The 21,087-nt window shown below is 41.2% G+C and overlaps 1 protein-coding gene across 1 annotated transcript in view; it reads right to left on the bottom strand.

Moving 5' to 3' along the window:
• Positions 1 to 1,484: 1,484 nt before the first annotated feature.
• erbb4b (erb-b2 receptor tyrosine kinase 4b) overlaps positions 1,485 to 21,087 on the bottom strand; it is a 64,600-nt gene continuing 44,997 nt past the window's right edge. The window contains exons 7-12 of the mRNA XM_084544172.1: positions 18,800 to 18,946; positions 16,077 to 16,174; positions 15,410 to 15,580; positions 11,843 to 12,092; positions 10,316 to 10,441; positions 1,485 to 10,229 (exon numbers count right to left, since the gene is read on the bottom strand). Of these exons, the coding sequence (XP_084400298.1) occupies positions 9,559 to 10,229; positions 10,316 to 10,441; positions 11,843 to 12,092; positions 15,410 to 15,580; positions 16,077 to 16,174; positions 18,800 to 18,946 (1,463 nt within the window). The 3' untranslated portion in view covers positions 1,485 to 9,558. The remainder of the gene's footprint in view (positions 10,230 to 10,315; positions 10,442 to 11,842; positions 12,093 to 15,409; positions 15,581 to 16,076; positions 16,175 to 18,799; positions 18,947 to 21,087) is intronic.

Genomic DNA, 21,087 nt, shown 5'->3' with positions numbered 1-21,087 from the left:
CCACAAGCATTGGGGAACTAAATACTAAAATATGTTTACTGAGATTCTTATACAGAGACGTACCAGTTAGCAGACAACGGGCTAAATTGGTTAGCTTACTGTTCCGCGGTAGCACATGCGGCAAACAGAAGACTTACTAAACTATATATTACAACACCACAACAGCTAAAAACCAGTCGGTTGACCAAATAACGGCAGCATGTTTAACACGACCTTAGCACGCTAAAGTAGCCCCGCCTCTCCACCGTGTAGTAACCACCACGTTAGCACTACTATTGTTGTTTTATTCTGGCATCAGTTCAAAGTGTCGATTACAGCGAATCATACAACATACAAATACCGTTAGGAAACCATACTGTGGACTGTTGACTGTATGAAAAATAGTCGTATTGGCCCCAGTCGGTAAAACAGTCTGGAGAAAAGTGTTTAGAACACATCTGCAAGTTTTTGCTTGTGAGACTTTACAGCCGAGCACGGAGCAGCCTACATGCCAGGACCGTATCCGATGCTTGCTGAAACGAAATGTGGCTTCGCTTCGCTAGCATCGTTGTTGCTACCTGTGTACATGGAAGGAGGAGGTGGTCTGAAGCCGTGTAGGCACCACTGACTGACAGGGCAGAGCGAGCTAGTTGCATCACAAGTGAGTCCAGTTTGAAACTGCAGATTTGAAAAGTCAGTGAGAGTAAAACACAGAAAGGGTCAGATGTGACTTTTATTTCAAATTTGTTCTCCTTACTTGTTTAATCAGTGAGCTTAGTTTTATTCTGAATTCTTTATTATGGATTGGGGAAAAAAATCATACTTCTGGATTTCTGATAATACCTCTGAAAAGACAAATTGTGTCTCATTTTAAATTAATATCCATTCTGGTTGGCCCATGATTTGGAGTCAGTTCTTAATTTTGGCCCCCTCTACGTTTGACACCAACACCACAGAGAGACCAACAACCGTATATACGCATGGCTAGTTTAGAATCACCAATTAACCTGACGTTTTCTCTCATAGGTTTTGGAACAAATAGAATAATAAAACACGTTGAACCAATGCAAGGTTTCCGCACATAATGATTTTTATCTGATGATGGATCATTGTAGTCAGACTGCCGACATTGAGAGACAATCTCTACGACCATTTTCTTCCACAAGTACCAAGTTTACACTCACTAAATAGGTTTTTGTTTGAGGTATTTGCTTGACAAACGCAACATATCACATTACCTTGCTTGCCTACAAGCTATGACAACGTGCCCCCCCACCCCCCTTTTGCGCTCTACGTCGTTTACCTGTATGCAACCTAAGCCTCTCCAAAAAGGACTGGTCAATACAACTGTCCGGAAACTTCCGTGACCAAAATCTTGTCCTTCAAATGCGCATACATATGAAGATACAGCATCTGTTTGTAGAGATTACAGCACGTTTCTTTTTTTAAATATTGACTGATCTTTATTCATATTGAATTAAAAATATAGTTTTGACAGATTCATGTAACAAAACAGAGGGAATATGTATTTAAATGTTATCGCTTGGGAAATGTGTCAATTACCCCGTGAAAAGGAACACATGTAAAACTGGTAATATGTGACAAAGCACAGTCTATAAAACTTTTCAATCATTCTAATGTATCAGTAAAAAGAAATTATGATTTATGATAAATTCACGATGGAAAAAAACTTTCTTGAGAACAGTTTGAATGACTTGTGAGGAGCTTTGCCAAACTGACCCCATTCCAAGATTTATGTACAGTATGTAAATGCTGGATATTGTAAATTGACAGGATAGCCACCGAAATCAAAACCGAAATACCTACAGTATTGTGGGATTTAGTGTGAATATATAAAAATTATGACAAACATTGAAGTAATTACACAGGTTAAAATTCAAACTTTTGAATCTGCAGTAATTATCATTAGTAAACTATACAGTTTTATCAGAAAACAGCTCACTTTCTGCATAAATAACACAAGTTGTGCTTGAGTCTTCTACATTTGAAATATGTAATGTAACTGACAGTTATATTCCAATTGTCAAATGGTGAGTCCATATGTGAAATTTAACAAACAGCTTCAGTTCTTGGGCGTCTCTTGACGTTCGTCACGCTGCTTGATTGCTACCGACACATTTGCTACGAAGCCACAATGAAAATAGATCAACATAATGATTCTGGTGGCAGCATTCACATCAAATATTAGGCAAGGTGACAATTGGGCCCAACTCCCCATAAGTCCAGTAAAGATCAAGTGAAATGAAAACAGCTTCCTGTAAAATTGTGACCTCTGGAAACGTCCCGGTGTGTAGTAATTACTAACCTATCTGCACAAGCAAACAACAGTGACCTAGATGATCAGTCGAGCCCAGTCCAGCAAAGTGTCTTCCATTTTGTTTCCCAAATATTATTAAATAACTCCGAGGGCTGCAACATGACATTGTTACACCTTTCAATCAGTATTGATCCAAATGGAAGAAAGTAAAGATCAGTGCAAATGGAAATGAAAACACTCAAGAAAATATAGTCCTCAAAATTCTGTATGTAAAGTGACACTAATGGATTAATAACATTTGTTAGGAAAAGACTCTGAAAAAAGGGGATGTCACATTGAATATATATATAGTATTGCAACAGCATCTTAAGAGTGTACAAAATCTTAAAAAAAAACTCAATAAGTGGATAATACTGAGAGAAGAGTGGAGGGTAGTGTGGTTATAAGTCACGCAGTAATAAAAACCGAAGAAAAACTCCTACAAAGTGAGCAAGAGCAGAGGTTGAAACACAAAATCCACCAAGTTGTGCTGATACACAATCACACAATCACAGGGGAAATGATAGGGTGGGGAGGGGGGTGACAAGAAGACCCTGCAAGCGCTTTTAAAGTCAGAGTTCACTCTTCAAATTACATTTACAGAATATATATATACTGTATATATATTTATATACATACAGAAAAGATATTTCCCAAAGAAAAAATAAAATAAAAATAAGATACAGTCGACCACTAAAATTGCAATGATGCACAGAGAAATAAAAAACAAAAATCTTCAGCTGGAAAAGAGCATCATTGTTCTATTTACAGATGCACCTGGCCACCTTTTTTCCCGCCTATAAAAATATTATCCGATTATTTTTTTATTATTATTATTATTATTATTTTAACTATGGTAAAACTGCTGAGCAACACATCGTTTGTCAAAAGACTCTTATTTATTCCATTTTACAGTTTTACCACCACTTCAATCCACTGTAAAGTGTGCTTACCTAACCACTGTCTTCTACCCCAGTAATCATGGCATGGTATCATTTACATATTCATGAATCGGTGTAATATCACAACATGACAGCCATACACAGTTTGATTCTATTACAATGGTAGAATACGTGTTTAGCAGCTGCTTTCCTTTAAAAACATGATTTGCTTGATGCAGCACTAAACAAAAACCATTTCTAGTCGCGCTATTAATTGTGTGAAGTGTAATGTGTGTCAGTGTGTGCACTGGGACCACTTCGACCAAAGGTGGAATGAATGTACTTATGCTGTGAAAAATGGCATCATGATACGAATAATCAAAGCACAGAAAAAAAACTAAATAGAGCACAAACTATAAATACAGTCACTCTGTCCCAGTTCGGGAGTTGGACCCTCCGAAGTCCTCGTTTCTAGGCCGGATAGGTCTTAACGGACAGAGAAGAGCTGGCCCACTTCAAAGGTCCGACAAAAGGACTGAAATAAGTGAGGTGGCTTTTGATTTGAAGGATCTAACTGGTTCATCATTCGATAGGTGCTTCCGGACCAAACTGTTCTAGAGATTCTCTCGTGGTAAGTAGAGTAGTATTTCCTGTTTGCAGTTGCACCACCGTGATGCAATTGTCTGCTGGTGGTTGGTACAGCAATGCCACTTAGTTCTGGAGAATGTATACAGTACAAGAATGTTACCAATACAGTAGGTCCCATAGTGTCTGGACTTTATTGTTGTTCCATTTTGTTTAAACTTTTTATTATTTTTTTTTGTACCAATGCTGCTACTCTGCTAAAGGTTCATATTTTGCTGAGAAAGTATCTAACCTGTAGCACCTAAAGCCGATGCTAAAAAACTGGTGTTAAAGAGCTATGACCTGTCTTGGTTCCTACATTTACAGGAACTATGAAAAAGTTCCTGCGGTCTGAAAGTACCTCATATGCACAAGTCCATTTTTAACCTGAGTAGTCAGGAATTCCTTGTCAACTCATAAAACTGGGAAATTATATTCTGTACCTATTTATTCCTGGACATTATAATCCCATGGGTTTACAAATGGAAAGTTATTCGGGTATTTCATCTGGTCGTGTTCAACCAGTTGTCCATCCAATGAGTTGATTAGGTTCACCTGAACACGGCAGTTTTGGTCTTTGTCTCAGACAGCTAGAAATCACTTGAGATAGTGAAGCTGCATGTAAAGAAACAGAGCCAGACGTATAAAAGAAACATAACTGTTAATATGAGTCCAATATAATGTGTGAGCATTTATCAGGATTTAAATAACTGGTGTATTGTACCTATGAGACTTCCCGAAAATAACAGTTTTTCATATTAAGCAATGACTCTTGTTAACATTGGAGTATAATCAATTTCCTACCAGGGCTTTTATGGCTGTATTCACCCTAAACATAGTTGATTTTCAGTGCTTCAGCTGCAGAACAGTGTTTGCTACATACAATTCTACAGTCATCTCTGAGGAGAAAGAAAGGATGGCAATTAACTGTGGTCTCCTCGGCCAGTTACAGTGCACTTCTCCTTTGCAAGCTTTTGTAACACTGATGCATTGGTCGGGTAACATTTCTTGAATGCTAATACCGTAGTTTTAACCTCGCTGCAGGATTACAACCTATTGCCTGTCGCTCAGGGTTTCTCAGCATGTGCTCTGGGTGAGATGTTGGGTAACATGATTTCCCCACAGAACAAGAGCGGAAAGTGGACGAATTAGCATTCAAAAAGCTAAAAGCCCCTTGTGATGGTAGCTGGCGGAGAGCACTAGCACGTTTTCTCCTTCGGAAGATTGGCTTTATTTTTCCATAGAGATCCATTAGAAAGCCTTTCGGTGACTCTTGTCGCCCACAGATACGCGGCCATAAAGTAGTCTATGAGGGCTATAAGTTTGATGATAACAAAAAAAGACATACATAACTGACCTTCAACCTTCAACTGTAAAAACATAGAAGTCACAATTTCCCTCCACGCATTTACACAAATAATGTGTGTGTATATACAGTATGTGTATATTAAAACCAGTAAATCTGAAGAAAGTGTAAGACAGCAGATCGAATACATGTAAATAAGAAAGAAGCCAATGCCAACGTGGTAATAACACAGAAAAAAATTGCTATAAAATTCACATTTCTGTTTAGTTGCACATTTCGTCAGTGCATCTACTGCAGTATTATGGCACTAATCTATCTTCCTTTATACTTTTATTTCAATAGGTTTGATGCCCCCCTTTATGATGTGGCAACTTGAGCCACAGCTGGAGCTCAACTGGATGATTATTATTTCCCATAAAACCTGAGAGGCGGAGAAAGCGCAGCGCCAGGGCAACATCTGTGTTTTGGATAGTGAATAATCACCGCTGCTCATTTGAATCTTAAATATAGAGGCACAAGGTTGTGTAACAGTGCTTGATCAGTATGTATATCAGTAGTAAGACATATGCAGGGGTTAGGCAGTCTCCACCTTCTGTTTTTGGTTAAAGGGGCAGGCCAACCATTTTTACTCATTTAGTTCGGTTTATGCCCGTTGTAATGCTCAAGACTCAGGCTAGGTCCACACTGATAAGTTTTCATTTTAAAATAATCTCCATCTTGTCAAGCGTTTTAGCACTGTTCTACTCCTGAAGACACATACCGCATGACCTTTCAGACTGGGCATGTTGCCTCCTGCTCATGTAGGCTGTACATCAGGTCAGCAACAGCTTGCAGTTTGTCATATATGCTGAAATAACATTGTGCATGAAATTGTGTTTAAAGAGCACGCCACATCATGTACCTTTTGCCTGTCCTAGTTAAGAGTTAGGACTGAGAACAGGAGGAGAATCTTCATAGAGACTACACGGCATTAAATAACAGACCAAAACAAAAAAAAAATGCATACGCAACATGACTCACACATGACTCACTTCTTACTTCTGGAACAGATCTAGGGTTTAGCCTGATGAACACCTCTCCAGAAATGTAACTACACGTTGCAGCAATGCAGATCACAACAACTGTGGTCCGAAACGCTTTTTTTTTTTGTCCATGTCTAGACAATTCAGCCTCCTTCTGCCTCCCACACACCATATAACCAGATGTCTTCTCTATTGTCAGTGTTACAGCAATTTCACAGCCTATGGGCCAGATAAACTTCCCTGCCCAAAAATTGTTTGTGGCGGAAAGTTGGCCTGGAACCGCTCCGTTTAGAAATGATTAGGCTCAGGCAAACACCTGCCGGGCCAATCAAATTGTTTGGGTGGGTTTTTTGCAGTGATGGAGAGACAAGTAACAGTGATGTAGTCATCCATGTCATCTGAGTACTGTGGAGTTTCATTTCTTTACAACAAAATGGCTCTGATTGGTTATGAAGGACTATCCAAATGCATGCAGAGGTATTTTTTCCCTATGTATTGGTTGAAACATGCCACCAAATGGCGTATTACTAGACTCATATTCTGATAAGAATTGAGTCTGGTAATATGCCAGACTAGTGATTTAAGTAAAAGTTTGTTCAACATTTATTACATACAACTTACATTAACTTCTTAGAGAAACACAACACATGTGAACTTCCAGTCGACTAGTGTTTTAGCAGTGTAAGTACGGGACAAAGCTACAATAGTCTCTGCATAGATCTGTTGCAGAAGTATAAACCAGGCTTTAGTGTGCTAGTCACGCATCATAAGATGATACAGAGGCAGGAAATAACCAATATTAGTCAAAGATGTTGTTGTTGTTTTCTTCTGGAAAGTGCTCACGTGATAAAGACCTGACAAGTCAGGGAAAGACTTTAATCGGGAAGTGAACATGAGTGTCAGCGTTGCTTGCAGTCTAACATCAAGCTGAACAGGTTCTGCAGAAATTTCCAAAGATCCATCTGACAGAAGTGTGGGAGCTCGGTGGAAACGTACCCAAAGTTATCCATTTTAAAACAAAAACGTATTAGTGTGGAGGCAGCCTTGAATAAAAGGGAAAGCCCTGCAATATAATGGACACGCACAGTTTGAGAAAGCATTTAAAAGGTTGCATTGTGGGATATGTAGGATCCAGTGTTTGTGGAGAGAATTCTGGATCTCAGCTTCTGTTGCTTTGACTTCAATCTTGACCATTTGCTCTTCGTCTGTCTCTTGTGCATCGTCCAACTTTACAAAATGACTTGAGTACCCCTGCAAGCCAGTGAGTTTTATACCTAAACAATCCGCCTAGTGTCAATGAAATATTGCCTGCACTGCCTAAAATAAGAGATATCAAAGTAAACCTGGGTCCGTCACTGTGGGTAACCTAACCCCACTTATTACTATTATTATGATATCATTCTTTAGACAATGGTGATGCTCATTTGTAAGTAAAATCTGTATGAAACTATTTGTTGCCTCACTGTAAATTAGAGTTGCAATATGATATAAAAAACAAACAAATATGAATTGTCACTTAGAACGAGAATTACAGCAAAGTCATTTGGCTGTGCCAGAGCATTAAGTGCTATTAAATGATCAACCCCGGCCTAAATAGGCTTCAAAGTCATTTGACAACAGATGCTCCATCAGTGTTTAATGTGGCATCTGGCAGCAGTGTACGAGCACAGACAGCTAGCCATCAGTAGATTCAGCAATAACTTGTAATGTGGCATTGATGTCAGACAATGATACAAAAGAAAGGGTCCCATCTTCACTTGGTGTTCCATGGTGAAAATGTCGATGAGGCCTCTTTAGAGTTTTGACAGTTTCTCTGCCTGATCAACCTCAACTCTAAGAGGCAGAGCAGATCGTGACTATGTGGTCAAAGGGAATTTTCTGCTTTTTGGACAAAATATTTTGAAAAAATATCTTACACTTGTCTTTGATGTTCTTTAACATCTTTCCAGACAAAGCTTGGTCCACTGAGTCTTTTTTCCCCCCACAATTGCGTCTGTCTGGTAATGACAAGTAATTGGCTTATTTACAGCCTCTTTGCCATCTCCACAGTGCTCTTTCATGGCTGGGTGTCTGTGCTGTTTATCCAGTTCTTCATTAGTCAAACGTAGTCTAAGACAAGGAAACAAAGTAAACAGATCCCTGATGATTAAAAAGAACAAAAACTATGCTCTGATAAAGATTGTGAAATTTCATCTTTTGTTTAAATGTTCTCCACAATCGTGTTCTTTGCCCCCTTAAAAGAATCGTCCGATCCCAGGAGTCAGTTCCACTGGAACGTTAGCCTCGGTTGTGTCGGTCACAAATATTGAACTGGCTGGGTTGCTGGCTCTTCTGACTGCACTGGTGTAGATGGGGAACAGGACGGAAAATGAATGTGGGAATTAAAGGGTCATCTTCAGAGTGATCAACCTTTTAAATCCCGACCTAGCCATTCCAATAATCTGTCAAATGCTTTCAACCAGGTAGTGGGCGTTATCACAGCTGTGATGACATTTACTTTCCTGTTGACCCTTTTATGCACCGCACACCGGACTGGCATTATCGGCACAGTCTGTCTCAGCACAAGGTCGACTGAGCTTCACTTCCAAAACACATTTCAAGTGGCAGCAGGCTCCTCTGTCAGAGCGTGTATCAACGTAGGAATTAATGTATGGTCATTACTGGTGTGTCAAGCCCACGTGTATATTAACATGTTTCAGGTACGATATGAGCTGTGGGTAAGCAGTGTTTGAATACCATTACTGGTGCTGCAAAATGTAGAAGTCAAAGAAGACTGTTGGGAGGCACACAAGCCATATTTGAGCTTTTTAGCATGACTGCAGGTTTGCTGGTAAGTCACGACAAAACTCCATGGGCATGTGTTACTTGACTAACTGCGCCCAAGCAACAGCAATTTGTGAATATCACAATGTGCACATCTAGCGGGATGGAAAATGTGCTAAAAGGAGATGGTGAAGAGTGATTCGTAGATGTGTAAAGACAAGTACGCATGGTCAAAATGTTTTTTTTTGTTTTGTTTTTTTCCCAGCTAACCTCAGTTTATATCTCCTTATCTCTTATTGAACACCTCTTTTCTTTGATTGTGTTGTTCATATGCCTTTCTGCTAAAGATGGCACGACATATTTTGTCCAGACAGAACCAACTTCCACGAGTTGTCTGTACTTGCTTTGTGGGTCATGGCCAAGGGTGAAGTTAAGAAAGATGGTCTGAGTGTCAGATGAGGCTGTCACTGACAGTAGTTCTGACATGAAAAAGCAGAACCTTAGAGAGTACACGATTTGGAATCAGACATGACAAAGAGAAGTGTCCATCGAAGGTGCAAGGTGAATCCAGGTTGAGAATACATGGAAAAGAGAGGACTGTGTAACGTCCATTCATCCCCACCCATATCTCTCTATTTATCCCTCCGGTGTGCTACAGGTGGGTCACTACACCACAGTGTTCCTCTGTCTGTATGGAGGGGGTGGCAAAACATTGCCGGCTTTCATAGCAGCCTCGGACAAGTATTCCTGGTTTTCGGCCACAGCAGGGCGAATGCGTCCATTCTGGCGGTAGAAGAAGCGCGTGCTGCAGTCCTGCAGGTACTCTGGGTTGTGCAGTGAGGACTTGGGAGGGAGACTGTGCTGCCAGTATTCGGGATTGTCAAAAGTGGCTTTCTTGCCTTTCTTATCAAACATAATGGTGCTGCTGGTGATGCCTGAGTGCAGAGCGTGTCCTGAATGCCCTGGATGCAGAGTGTGCGATGGATACGAGGGGTGGGGTAGGTGGCCGGGGGGTACCACATATCCAGCTGAGGGAACGCCGTGGCTTGACGTTGATGGGTTGACTGTCTGCAGTACTGATTGCGCAGCAGATGACGTTGGGCCGGCGATGGAGACTGCGCCAGCCAATCCGTTCTTGTCCCCAGGGTTAAGGAAGGTATTCAGGTACAGTGGCTCATTGATATACTCATCATCACCGTGGGTGGACTGACTTTTAGGGGCAGCGGCAGCTCCAGCCAAGTGCAGAGTGTGGCAGCTCGCCCCATCAATTACTGTGTGGGCATCACCATTCCTTCGACGTGTGACGAAGGGGTTTTCCTCAACAGGGTTAAGATAATCTGGAAACAAAAAGGGGATTGTAAGATTAGCTAAAATCTATTGTTGAGTTTTGTAAGCTAAGTGATCTCAGAATTGTTAAAGTAACCTGAGTTGTTCTTGTCTCTCATGGCAGTCATGTATCCTTCCTGGTCCTTGTCTCCTTTGGCGACTCGCTCTGCCAAAAGGCCGGTTGGATCGGCACTGTAACGCTGTCCACTGCTGTCCTCTCCTCCTTGTGGATCAAAAACACACAAAGGCAACACAGGTAAGACGGAAGTTTAAAGTACGACATTACAAAAAACCCTCCGTGATTAGTGGATCCTGGATACAGATTTGTGGTATCCTGTATATCCGAGTCATCCTTTTAATGCAAGTCATTCAGTGCTTGTGACTAAGCTCTCAGGCAGGGCTATGGCTTATGTCAGGGGCTCTTTATTGGTTTGGGGATTTGGGGGCCTTAGTGACCTGAGATGCGCTTTCCTTTCATTTTTCTTCTGCTGACAATAGACAGACCCTTATCAGTACTTGACAGGCCCATCAGCAGTCATACACACTCATATCGTTTAACGTCTTACTGTGTACCACTAATCTTCAGTGAATGTACACAGAGCAGATCCACGTGTATTCCAAAACCTAATTCAGGCTTGATTTCTCTTTTACAGGCTGACACAAATCTGTGTAAAGTTTGACTGATGCAAAGACCGTGTATCACAATGAGTCATCAAGTTTGGGAACGGTGGCATCATTTCTCGCTCCAAATTTAACACATTGCATAGATGTGTATTGAAGTATCACTCCACAATATCACATTTGGACCTGTGTTGCTGGCTATGAGCCAGCGATTTTAGGGTACTTTCACACCTAGTTTATTGTTCTGAAACCGGGGAGCATTTCCCTGCCAGGTGGGTTCGTTGGGGCGAGTTTGAACACAGCAATCTCACTATTCTCCAGAACAAATCAACAGAACTGAGACCGGTTAGAAAAGGTGGTCTCAGACGGCTTACAATTGCTCCCCAGAGTGGTTGATTCGCTGTGAGAACACATGTTGCCCACAGACCAGTATGACCAGTTGTATGCCTCTAAAAGTGTTTTGTCTCCTTCTGAGATGTCTGGCATGTCTAAAATGTTGTTGTCTAAGCTTTGCTTGGATGAAGTGAACATGTTGTCCATATACAGATCACTGCTGCACAAACCACAAAACAGCAGTAAGTGCCAGTGCTCACACTTGCTGCTGATTCTCCAATTTTGATGCAATTATTTCATGATTTCATGAAATCCAAATTTTCTACAAAATTATGACCTGTCAGTGTTTGCAGGGTGTGTCATAAATTTGTAAATTTGCACACTGAACAAAACCCAATCAAAGTAAAATGCAACATGGTAACATGCTATATCATATTACTCCATGAACTGGAACAAATGATAGGTGTGAACGTACCCAAAGTCAAAAATGCAGGTTGATTTTGTTGTTGCAGTTGAGTTTGGTGGTGTTCAACAACTTGAGCTACAATTTTCAGTTTAGGTGTGTTGAGTATGTTTGGATGCTTATTCTAAAGTCACTGGTAGGAGCCCAAAGCCTTTTTGCAGCATAACCCAGCAGAACTAAATGCCACGATAGCATCTTTTGCTTTACCTTGTCCTCCGGTGAGAGACGGGCCAGCTATGAGAGTGCTGGACCTCGGGGAGGCCTGCTTCCTCAGGGTGCCATTACAGCGGGGGTCATCCTGGTTGCCACGGCTAAACCCACCGCCGATCTGCCCTCCCGAGGTGAGCTCCTGCGGAGGGAGGCAGCCTCCCGAAACGGGCGGAACAGAGACCACTCTGGGGAGGGTGGCCAGCATGTCTTCCATGCTGAAACTGGGCTCCTGGCAGCTAAACTGGCTCTGAGTAGAAGCAGAGGAGGGTTTAGTTAGGACGGAGCTGCATGAATGTGAGACGGAGTTTCAGTTTATGAAGTCAAAGCCAATCCCATGAGACAAGTACATGTAGGTAGTTATTGCAAAGTTTGAAAAAGAAAAAAAAAAAAAAAGCGTGGTGAAAAAAAAATCACAAATAAATAATAATACTAAAAAAAAAAAAAAGAGCGTCACAGAATATATTGTGAACAATAAAACTGACAATTCAAGTGCATTGTGCCATTGTTCATCTGTAATATTTTAATATGACAGGCAGGGGAGACAAACAGCAGTGCTAAATAATGATATGGCAGCGTGACTGCCAAGGACAATTTAATTAAAAGGATTTTAATTAAAAGGCTCCACGCAGCAAAGTCTTAAAGTAGCCATATCAGCTGTGCCCTGCTGTGCGCATTTGTGCCTGCGCTCGTAACAAAAACGGGCTTTTCAGAACCTCACCGGGAGCTTTACTCTGATTTATCTTTGTTCCCCTGTTTTACCAGCAAGAGGTTTGTTTTCCCTTTTTATATTTCCCTGCCTACATTCCCTTGCACTGCGCCTGAGAAGTCTGTAATCACACTAATAAGAGGAAAAAATTCTATTGTCACACCTGCTTTTCCTTGAAAATACAGAGAATGGAAAAAAAGGTCTTTTGTCCCCTGATTTATGGTTTGTGAACGAAGGCGCAACTGTAAATTTTACTTCTGGTCAGCAGCATTTAATACTAGATTCACCTTTTTTGGCAAGACAGTAGAAATGGAATACGGACGAAAGACTTCTTTTTATTTTTATTTAGTTTTTCCAGTAAAACAATCAAATAAATAAGAGGCTAGTGAAAAAAAAAAAAAATCATCAGCAAAGCAAAGTGGGACCACCGGTATGTCCTGGTTTCATGCTGCTTAATACAGAATTCACAAAGGGCCAAAAGCTATGAGCAGCCTTAAAGGGACGCTCATTTTCCGTGTAAAACGGCATCATTCATTTCATGGCGCTGTTGGACTCATCCTCGCTTTCTTCCCTTTCAGCGCCCTGCTCCGTAAGCCCGAAGCTTTCGAACGAGGCTCCGGGGCTCACGCTGTGTTCTCATTACACTGTAACTACAGGTATATCCCCTCAATTTCCCTCTTTAAGTCCTCATTTACACTCATTATCCTTCATCTTCTCTTGTCTCAGTACTCTAACATCACTAACCTGAAGATAGAAATAAACAATTTCTCTGCGTTGTATTTGAACATAGACGTATGACTTTCCTGAAACCCCGCAGGCCATGTTGGACTTAATCCATTGTGGGTAAATAAATCTTAAAATAATAAAACTTGAATGTTTAGTACAGTCAAAAAAAAGTTCCTTTGTTAGGGCATAGGGGATTTTTATATTAACAATTCTGATTGTGTCTTTTTTGTTAGGATACACTTTAATAGGGACAGTCCAAAATATTTCAGTTCAATTACTTTTATTCATAAAGCGACAGTAACAATTCAAAGGACCTTGAGCAGAGCCCAGCTTATTTGGGGGGGGGGGACCCATCTGCTGGAGGTAAAGATTGAGTGGAGACAGAAAAAGGAAAGAGATGATAACAGAGGAGAAGGAGGAGAAGAAAGCCACAGGAGGAACAAGATGATACATGCATTTGTCATACATACATACATCTGATGAAGCATCAACATGATACAAACAAGAGTACAAGACACAGCTGATGTATGTAACATGAAAGATTGATAATGGGTAAAAAAAAAAAGAAAAGAAAAAAGAATTGATAGAGGTAGCATTCAACATGTTCATTGTAGAAAGGTTTAGCGAGTGTACAGAGTATTACAGGGATAAACAAGAGCACAGGGGCATAAAACTATCAGCGACAATAGTAGTTCTATTACAGGCAAGTTGGTTTGGTATAATGTGTAAATATAAGAGGTATCATAGGCAGGTTGGAGAATTATGCATGGCCCTCGGGGCGGAATAGATAAAAAATAAGCCATGTACACCGAGGAGGTTGATGGGGCCAGGACCTCTTGAGTAGTACGCGGCTCAGCAGATCAGAAACACACGGCTCTGGTGGTAATGTGCATCTAGGTGAATGCGAAACTAATTTATTTCAGTTGGGCTGTGCAGCTATGCAAGTGAAGTTTGTATTTATGCGTAAATATTTTGTTGACTACAATAATTAAGGTCATTACAATAATCAACATGATTTATGTAGATGAATGTAACTGTATGAAATGAGTAAAATTAATTCCGCACCCAAACTAATAAGAAAACCCCAAAAGAGTGGAGGCTAATTTTTACAAATATTATGCAAATAAATAATCTTTCACCCTCTGAAAGGCACCAAGCAGAGTTGGAGACATGTCTCTCATTTGGCATTCAGCAGGCACTCCCATCCTGACACAAACACAGGGGGATGCTGGAATGCAAAATGGCTGAGTCCTGCCTGTGCGACTGCTTTTGCGATGGATTTAAGTCCAAAGAAAGACTGTGACCGTTGAAGAACTGAGGCGGTCGGGCCGTGCGCTCCGGTTTGGAAGAAAGGCAATTACCGTAGTTTCACAATGGAGAAAGACAAAGTAAAACAGGCAGAGAATGGGAAAGCGAGACGAAAATGAGGGAGACACTGAGAGAGTTGTGTGAGTGTGGTTTTAAGACCTCAATCTTTTGAGCTTTAACACAAGACTCCCTCTGTACACGCTGAGAAAACTCATTCCCACACCACTTTAGAGGCCATCTAAATGATCTGAATGACTGCTTTAAATGTATATTGTCTCCTTTTCCATCACGGTTCAGTGCTAGTCGCCCTGCTGCTACACTCAAAAGGAAACGGTAATAAGTAATCTGAATCAAGAGTCTATATCAAATCAAAACATAAGAAACTCAAGTATAATTACTACAAAAAAACAAAAATAACAAACAAATTACATATCTGACATATAATTTTGTGCAAGTTTGCTGCGATGGCTGAGTGAGTTGTAGCCTAAAATCTTTCGGGGCATACAACTGGAAACAATAACTAAACTTGTCTAGTTTGTTCAAACAGTTGTAAAATAAAGAAATTCCAGATGTGGGTGAAAGCATATTCTAGTATATAAGGTTGCAGAGATTTAGAGGATATGCATTCTAGTCAGAGACTAAGAAAACTGTCTCTTACTGCAGAAATATCGAGCCAAATTATAGTGACATCAAAGATACTCAAATGCTATTAAATCTACTGTCACTAAACTTTACCAGATAGATTTTAACAGGCTTTAAATATGATAACTGCTGTGATACGGCCGCTGGATTTAAGGTGTCGGCAGATTCCTGAAAGAAAATACCTTGCTGGAGTCCATGCGTGTGCGGGGAGTGTATGCCAGCGGTGGAATGTTGAAGGCGTGGGGTACCAGGTACTCCTCGGCGTCCATCAGGTCCTCCAGTTCCTCTTCATCCAAGAGGCTCTGGAACAGCTTACCGTCGTTGGGGCTGGGCAGCTTCATGCGATCGTCGCCCTGAGAGAGGTTGACGTGTACGATAACGTTCACCACACATGCAAGAATGCTCAACTTGTGTTTTTCTCTCAGGATCTTTTGAAAGTATCACACAAGAGCAAGCACGATGGTGAATGCGCTGCCAAGCTCTCTTTGTATTCATTCATTTTCTGTAGATGCTTGTCCTTTGGATGGTGGGAGTAAGACGGAGTAAGATGGAGACCCCACCCAGAAACAGACCACCATCCCACACCACTGTGCCGCCCTCTCTTTGTATGAAAAAGATAAAATAAAGATTTATGCTACTGATGGTTTATTGATAAATTTAAGTCAAGCACTCTCATTTTACGGTGTACCACTAAAGTAAGGTATAGCGCGATAGATTTTTGTTTAAATGAACGAGAAGTATAAATGTGATTTGTGACAGAAAAGAACATGTAACGACCACATGACATGACACCAAAGCAAGTTCCCCAGAATCTGGGTCTTACTGTAAAAGTAACTCAGATTCACTAACCTGGATAACCAAGTATCTCTGGGGGTCCCGAGCCATCCGGGTGAACTCTGCCGCCAGCTCCTTGAACTTGGGTCGACTGTCTGCATCAATCATCCAGCCTGAAAAATGTGTTTACACATATGTACATACATTATTTTACCTTATTTGCATGATATTTTTTCCATATACCCATTGACTTTAAGTCTGACCCTACAGTAATAGTATGTTTTTCTCAGAAGGCAGAAAAACCATGATCTACACCCATCAAGATCCAGTTATTTCCTGATTTTGTGAACTTATAGCAACTGCATCAAAGTGAGAGGAGCAGTATGTCGAATATGTGTCAGTGATAATCAGGCAGTGCAGTTCAATAGTCGTCACACTTTGGAGTCTAGGGTGCTGCCTACGCAGATTGTGTCAAATATGCGTGACATGTTCTCCTCTGTGTTATTTTGCATGAAAGCATTCATAATAATTTGACTTGGATGTCAACCTTTCAGCTCTAAATAACATACATTTTTCATTTCAAGTCTCTACGGGGTGAATAATTCAACATGAAAAGGTCTGTGTGAGTAAGATTAGAAACTGCAAAGAGGCCGAATACTACAGTACCTATATATCTTTCTCATAATCCCACCTAACCTACTCACTCTTTTCCAAGTGTGCTAAAATAAAGCTACATGCCTGGGAACATAATATTACTACTTGGTAAAGCTGTCTACGAAAATTTGCAGAATGTATAATTATAATACATAAGATTGAGGCAATGAAGAATGAAAGTACCTCTTAAAAACTCCAAAAACTGGTTTAAAAAATATTCTCCCACTTCTACTTCAAGATTCCCATTGTAAGCTCTCTTTATTGTAATCACTTTTCTTCCAATTTCTAGATAAATACTGTTTCATCACCCGAATGGCCATATGGAGCGTTATGGTCTGCTGCCAATTTCCCAGTGAACACATGAGTACAATGCCAAAGCAAAGATGTGATCTGGCCTCGAGCAGAGCCTGTCAAGGTATCCAGGGAAATAAGACATAGAGCTCCAAAGGGAGAGATGCAGCTTTGGACCCGAGTACACAGATCCAGATACAAGAGGTCTCACGTGTAAAAGTGATCACCTTTTATCGTGATGCTTGGAGTCTAGGTTTAGTGCCAATAAAAGCAAGAGTACTCAAATTAACTGAATATGCTAAATTGCGTCTTCACGTGCGGTGCTGGTGTGCACTGGGCTCTACAATGAGTTTGTAGGTAGGTAACATGCAGGTGACGGTGACCTCTCCCTGCCGTGTGTGCGGTTGCCAGATTGGCACGGGTTCAGGGTGAATGCAAAAGCCAAGGTGACAGGGACGGCCAGAGGCTGCAGCTTGGAGAGCAGAGGACAAGGCCGGGGGTGACGCTGGCAGCAAGTCTTTGTCCTGGCAGCCGTGGCCAGAGGTTACAGTGCCACCCGTGACCCCAGTGCCCGATGGCGTGACAGCAGTGTCCGACCAATCACGCTAAGATCTTGGCATTGGGGGCATCACAGTCGGTTAGAAAAATCATTTCCCAACTCATCTTCTATCTAAAGTCCTTCTATTATTTTCGTAAAACTTTTCACTATCACTGCCGTCTGAGAGATGACCAAACACTGTCTTCTGAAAGGTAACAGCCAGCTTGAACTTTAAAACTGCAATATTTCAGATTTAAAGAAACAAACATTTATCTCTGACGCCTGGAATTTTATAATCACTCAGTAAAATGTTAATATTTCTTCTTTCTTGTACAAATCAGCAACAAAATAAGAGACAAACATACAAACAGCACATAAAAAACAGTTCTCACTTCCAACTTAAAATCCATGCCAGGTAATAGATGCATCCATTGGCTAAACAAAGCGTCCCTTGGCTAAAGGAGTATCCATCGGCTTGACTACTGCTTGCAGTTAAACAGACCGACACTCTGGAACTCAAGTCCAATATTATCCAGCCCTGGACATAAGGTCTGCAGTAAAAGAACATCCTCAGAAAGCCGCAGAAAACTGGTATTTGTTTTGTCCTTGCTGGAGAGGCTGTCTGAATCTGGTCCAAATCTTTGGACATGGTACAGGATATGGGAAACCATGTGTACAGCTTGCAATACTTGCAACGACAATAATAAACAGAAAAAAAAGAAAGAAAAAGAATATTGTGGGTCGAAAGACAAAACCAAGATAGTGTAGAAAGTGTAACAATAACACAAATACACCTTAGCTACCTTGAGGTTGGGGTTAGAGCAGCTTCCTTAGCACCATGACTTGTTGTGGATGTGGCAATGGCCATGTGGCCTGGGTACTACTGTGTTTGGGGCCACAGTAGCCTGATGTATCTGGGGTATTTCAACCGATACTGAGAAAAAAAAAGTACCTCTGCACGCAATCAGATACAGGCAATCAGTGCAATTTTGTTGTAAACAAATTCAACTCCATGGTGCGGGGATAACGTGGAAGACTACATTGCTACGTGTTACTCTTCTATCCACCACCACTTAAAGTTTTCCCAAATTATTTGATCGGCCTGGCAGATCTTTGCTGGAGAGTCAGTTCCCAAAAAACCAACTCCAGACCAACCGCAAAAAAAAAGGTTGGGCGGGGGAAGTCAGGTTGGCTTTCAGTTTACAAAGGCATTGCTCATTGCTCTCTATGGCTTTTCATACATTGCACCAGACACAGTATGTGTCATCTCTCACGCAAGTTTCTGGTCCTTTGCCCACCCTCAGCCCCTACTTACACTTGACCATGACCATGTAGACGTCAATGGTGCAGATGGGCGGCTGAGGGAGGCGCTCTCCTTTCTCTAGCAGATCTGGGATATCTCTGGTGGAAATCCCATCATACGGCTTCCCTCCAAAGGTCATCAGCTCCCAGATGGTTACGCCTAAAAAGAAGAAGCACAAAAGAGGAGAGTTCAGTAAAGAGGAGCAGAAGGAGAATAGATGTTCACAGGGGGAAGAACAAGTGGAGAAAAGATAAAGAAAATCGCCATGACAGGAAATAGGACTAAAGAATGGTAAAGGGTAGAAGACAAGAGCTGAGAGAGGATGGTTATACAGTAAAAGTATACTGTATATATGACATGGAATGAAAATAAATGAAGGAAAAAATAGGAAAAAGAAAACTGAGCAAAAAATAAGAAAAGTAACTGTAAAACGCACCGTAAATCTGAGAGGTCAAGATAAGAGAACATAGCTCCACAGAAGACAAGAGATGAGCAGAGGTGAAGAATTAATCAGAGCCCTGAAAGTCATCAGCCGGACCGAATGTTCAGCGCACTACAGCTTTAATCAGGTTAGTGTTAATCAGCTAATACGTGGCGGGAAGCGCTAACTGCACACAATAAGACTGAGCTGTGATAGCTTCAGGTCACCAAGGACCACTGGGGAGATGGACGCATTAATCCATATGGATACTTTTAATAAGATAAGATAATCCTTTAATTTGTAAATCGTTTTTTAAATGAGCATTAAAGTCATTAGTGGACTTACACCGGAAATAATTTTGATTATTTGAAAATATAACAATAAAAATCTTATTAAATGAGAGGTAGTGAATGAGATTGAGTTTTAAGATCTTGATGACATGTTGATATTAACACAGTTAAAGGCGTATATAAGACTGACTTTTTTCTCTCTCTTCTACTGCGTTACATCAATATATTTTCCATAGATAGTTTCCTGTAAATGCAAATTACAGAATTATTTCACTGCTCAAAGCAAAGCGCTTTACGAATGAAATTATAGGTAATGTTTAAAGTAAAAATAAACAGGTGATTACATAATGGGAAACAATGTAAATAATACTATAGTTGTACTTGGTACTGAGGGTGAGAGAAGTTGAGAACCTCTAAAAGTGTACTAAAGACTTAAGACGACTAAGCTGTGATTGCTTCATGCAGTGCTTCAGAAACAAGTCAAATTAGTTTGCAAGAAAGGGGATGTTGACATTTTTCTTTTGTATTTCTTGAGGAATGCAACGTATCTAGCTGCATCCATGGCTGCCTTCAGATTTGCTTAATAAAATAAAAAAATGGTTTGCTTTTAACTATGCAATGCAACGTGGAGAGAGAGGAAGGAAATTTGAAAGCCAGACAAAATACAGTACTTAGATGGCTTGCATATTCATGTCTTCATATTGTCTCTTTCTTGCTGTCTCCCTCTGTATGTGCTAGGTGTTACTTAGTAGTTCGGCTTTGACAAGTTGGACTGGAGCGCAGGATGCCGTACTGACATTCTGGAACTGAAACCGCCGTGTGCTTGATGCCACCTGGGAAATGCATTCTGGTATATCCGACTGTCCTAAGTCCACACAAGTTACCTCCCAGTACATCCTCTATGAAACGGACAGGGCAAGAACACATCTGAGTCCATAGCACTGTGTGCACCTGAGGTCCATCTTGTTCTAGTTCTTGTGCTTAGCAAACATTCCAACCATGTTCTCTTTTGTGTCCAGATACCTCATGTACCTTCCTGTCTTCAGTCAGCCACCTGCCTGCCTGCCCACCTCCACCACACCAGCTCTATTTTTCAACCTTCTCGGTCTTAAACCCCACCAGTTCTCTTGCACAATCTCTCAGATGCTCTCTCTCTCTCTCTCTCTCAACTCTCCCAAAGTGTCAACACATATAAGGCAGAAAGAAAACTGCCATGTGTCTGTATTCTTTCCCCTACTCCCCATGTTTCTTTCGGTTGTTTCGAGTGTGTGTGAGTCTCTGGGCGTGGCAATTCAATCAGCTCCTGCTCTGTAATCAGCCTGCACACCTGCCTCCTATCCACCCATCAAGCTCTGCGGTACATCTACACTGGTCTGTTATTTGCTCCTCACCAGTTTGTTGCGTCTACCTGAGCGGCAGCTTCTTGATCTCGGCAGATGTGATTTTGTCTTCGCATTCGCGTTCGAATATTTGTAACCTTCCGTGTCCAGCCACAACTACTCCCAGACCTTCAGCCCGGCTCAGCACCCCTCCACTTTCCCCTGGCCTGCCATTTCCAGTCTGCTGCCTAGCTGCCTTCGCCTTGCCTG

Source organism: Chelon labrosus (genome assembly GCF_963514085.1).
Source record: "Chelon labrosus genome assembly, chromosome: 5".
Taxonomy (NCBI): Eukaryota; Metazoa; Chordata; class Actinopteri; order Mugiliformes; family Mugilidae; genus Chelon; species Chelon labrosus.
This window is presented reverse-complemented; position numbering and strand designations above follow the sequence as displayed.